General features: G+C 63.4%; 1 protein-coding gene across 1 annotated transcript; it reads right to left on the reverse strand.

Annotated features, from left to right (window-relative positions):
* Positions 1 to 1,248: 1,248 nt before the first annotated feature.
* LOC123044044 (uncharacterized) lies at positions 1,249 to 3,480 on the reverse strand. Its single transcript, XM_044466665.1, has one exon. It carries the CDS (start codon positions 3,370 to 3,372, stop codon positions 1,408 to 1,410), a length of 1,965 nt encoding a protein of 654 aa, XP_044322600.1. The 5' UTR covers positions 3,373 to 3,480; the 3' UTR covers positions 1,249 to 1,407.
* Between the last annotated feature and the right edge of the window lie 413 nt (positions 3,481 to 3,893).

Here is a 3,893-nt window from a genome sequence, read left to right on the forward strand (position 1 = left end):
CTCCTTTCTTCTTCAAGCCAGAAGTCGACGTTGCTTCCTCACACGTAGTATTGTGCCTTGTTGCTTCTTCGCACGTAGTATCGTGCCTAGCCTCTAATCTAGCAACAAGTGCACTTGTCTCATCTAAAGCCTCTAGGCTAGCTAAAAGTGCACGAACATGCAATACATTTCGCTCTATCAACATATCGATGTACTCTTTTTCCCAATACCAAAACTTGCATCCGTTCTACACAATAAGACTTAAAGTTAGCACCACTAGTCTAATCGAAAGCACAAACCGAAGCTAAAAGAGCACATACCCCATCGTTTAAGCACTTGATGAACACCCATCCGGGATGCTCCGGCGTTGTAGACACGCGGCACACGACCACCCTTGGGCAGTGGTCGCACTTGATGAGGGGCAACGGTGCGCCGACGAGCTTTTGGGCAAGCACCGAGCCTGGCCGGCCGCCATTCGCGTATCTACCGGCGTGCCACCGACGATGCAGATCCGAGCGGCTAGAGGACGAGCCACTGCCTGCATGTGGCCTTGCGGCCCTGCCAGGGCCTTCCGGCGAGGTTCCCGGCCAGTCCATGGCGCGGCCCGGCCTCCCACAGCCGGGCGAGCTCAAGACCGACCGGATCCGCCCCAAATCCGGCCGGCGGGCGCGCAAACAAGGTGGCTGTGCTTGGGTAGCTCGGCGGCGACGAGAGGAAGGGGCTGGGCAAGCGTGCGTCCGAGTTGCACGGCTGCAATGGCAGCGGGCGGCCGGCGGCGGCGAGGGGAAGAGAGGGGAAGAGTGGAGTGGATGCGGCCGGAGGGAGGGAGGGGGCGGATAGAAAAAGGCCCGTCCTGTGCCATCGACGGGCGGGCCAGGGGAGGACACGCGCCGACGACCCGCGCGTCCGCGTGGTGTCCGTTTCATCCTAAAAGCGGCGCAAACTTGGGCCGTGGATGGGTCGAAAGCGGACACAAAGCGGACAAAAGTCCGTTTGCGCCCGCGCATTGGGCCGTCTCGTTTGTTCCTTTTATCCCAAACTAACGGGGGCAGACAGGATAGGGTCGCGCGGTGAAGTTGTCCTGACCACATGAAGTTTCTTGCCTTTTTATCCGTCATCTTTGTCTCGGACAAGAAGAGGAGGGATGGGAATGACGACTGCTTTGTGGTTGAATCAGCCGGATACGTATTGTCCGTCTGTCTTTAGGCAGAAGGACGTACACGTCCAGCCTTGTCACTGACACTACTTTATCTGACAACAGATAGTGGATTCCACACAAGCACTTGGTTTTATTACTTAGCAACAATACAAAACGTCTGACAACACCATCAACCAGAATGAGGATCATTCGCACCATTACTATTTTATTATCGACCGAAGCCACTCGAAACCGCAGCGCAGCCATCAATCACCATCTTTGCGGGCACCTCACACGTCGCAGGACAGCCACAGCGGCTCGTCGAACTCGCCCAGCGAATCGTCCGCGGCGGGGGCGCCCAGCGACAGCGACTCCACGCCCAGCGGCGGGCCCCACGTCGGCGTGCCGTTCTCGTAGGCGTTGCAGGTGAGCCTGCGCACACCGGACCCGTCGAGCCGGCACACGTACAGGTCGCCGTACGGCTGGAACTGGTTCGGCCCCGAGATGGGCTCGGCCACGACGCCGCCGAGGTTCGCCGTGAAGAGCAGCCACTCGCCGTCCGGGCTGAAGCACACGTGGTTGATCCGCTCCTTGTCCGCCTCCGCACTCCCCGGCGGCCCGGCCACGTGCACCCGCCGCAGCCCTGTCCCGTCCGCCCGCACCAGGTAGATGCTGAACACGGCGGCGTTGGCCGGCTCGTGCCGGTTGGAGGAGAACGCGATCAGCTCCCCGTCCGGCGACCAGCTCGGCATCGTGTCGATCCACTCGCCCTCGGTGACCCTCCGTATGGTCTCCTCCCCGCGCGCCGCGTCGACGATGTAGAGGTTCTTGTGGCCCGACCGGCCGGACCGGAACACCACCCACCGCCCGCACGGCGACACCGCCGGGAACGCGTCGTTGCCGGCCTCCGGACGGGTCAGCTCCTTCACGGCCACGTAGACGTCGCCGCGGTCGTCGGTGAGCTCGCTCGGGTCGAACTCGATGCGCGCCACCCGGACCGTCGCTTTCGGGGTCTCAAAGATCGGGCCAGCGGAGGTGAACACGACCCCGCTCTCGGTGGGGCTCCACGAGGTGTAGAACAGGTTGGGCTGCTTGGCGAGCACCCATCGCTTGGAGCCGTCGGCGCGGAGGATGGTCACTCCGGGCGACTTGAAGAAGTCGCCGTTGAGGGCGAAGTACTTCGCGTCCGGCGAGAAGGACGGGAAGGAGCCGTGCACGCGGAGCATGCGGATGGAGCTCACCGGGCTGCGCACCGGCTGCCGGTAGGGAATCAGCGAGTCGCCCGGCGCGCCCGCGCCGCGGAAGCGGTGGTACCCGAGGCGCTCGCCGGACGGCGAGAAGAAGGGGTTGTAATGGTGCAGCTCCGGGTTAAGGAGAGAGGTAACCGAGGTGAATTGCTCCGTCTCAAGGTCGAACAGCTCGATGTGGCGGTGCGCCCGCCCCTTCCGCCGCGTCGCCACTGCAATCCAACGGCAGCCACGGCCCGCTGCGGCAGGGGTGAAGCAGTGCACGCCCGGAGGCGTCACGCGCATCTCGGCGCTGCAGGGCTCGAGGGTCTCCGGCGAGATGTCCACCCGGAAGACGCTCCACCAGCCGTCATCGGCGACGCGGTGGAAGAACACCGTGCCCTCCCCGTGCCAGGTCGGCCAGCCGCCCCGAGCAGCGAGGACGACGCGGCGGGCGGGGTCGGCGGCACGGAAGACGGCGACCTCCGTCTCGAGCACGTGGAAGTCGAACGCCCACGGCCTCTCGCCGTACGAGGCGACGGCGAGGAGCTCGCCGGACGCGGACACTGCGGGGCTCATGTCCGCCACGCCCCGAGGCGTCACCCGCACCGTCTCCTCGCTGCCAAGGTCCGTCGTGTACACCGCCGCCCAGCTCCTGAACCACCCATCCGGCTTCTCGTGCGCGGAGACGAAGTACAGCCGGCCGCCCCTCACGGTGGGGCGGTCGTGGAACAGGCTCCCCTCCACGGCCGGCAGCGGCACGGCGCGCTCGGACCCGGGGCGGCACAGGAACAGGCCCGCCGAGCCGGTGCGCTCGGACACGAACGCCACCTCCTCGCCGCCGTCGTCCTTGAACTGGGCGTTGAAGTTGACGGACACGCCGTCCGTGTGGCGGCGCTCCGCCAGCCCCGCGGCGGATGCGCTCTCGGGAGTCTGCGGGGCGGCGACGGAGAAGACGTCGAAGCCGAAGCTGGTGACCCCGACGGAGGCGAACACGATCGTGCCGGTAGGCTCGCGGCCGGGCTCCATGATCGGTGAGACGGCGTGTGGCTGGTTGAGTCGAGCTGTGCTGCTGGCGCTTGTCGCTTGTAGCTTGTCGGGGTGTGTGATCGAGGTGTGTGACTGGGTGGAGCGTGGCGGTATTTGTAGGTTCGCGGCGAGACTTATCTGCGGGTGGTTGGCTTGTCGGATCACTCCACTGTCCACTCCGTGACTTCAGCGTGCACGTGGCGGGTGTGAACGGGTGCATCACAATGGAATCTGTGGAGCACGTAGGCGGTACACAAGTCCATCACGCTCCAGTTCCTACCGTACCCGCCCTGCACGGTACCACTATTTCCGATGCGCATTATTTTTGTAAGTTTCTTGCAACGCAAAAGGTTAGTTTTTTTTTTTACCCGCAAAAAAAAGGGTTAGTTTTTTCTTTGCCAAAACTCGCGTCACTTTATAGATTAATTAGTGTTCATCCGGATCGAATTTAAATCATCCGCCTAACCGGCCGTCCGATCTGGGCGTTGGTGAACGGATCTGGCGCAGCACGGGGAGCCGAC

This window comes from Triticum aestivum, chromosome 2B, assembly GCF_018294505.1.
Source record: "Triticum aestivum cultivar Chinese Spring chromosome 2B, IWGSC CS RefSeq v2.1, whole genome shotgun sequence".
NCBI lineage: Eukaryota > Viridiplantae > Streptophyta > Magnoliopsida > Poales > Poaceae > Triticum > Triticum aestivum.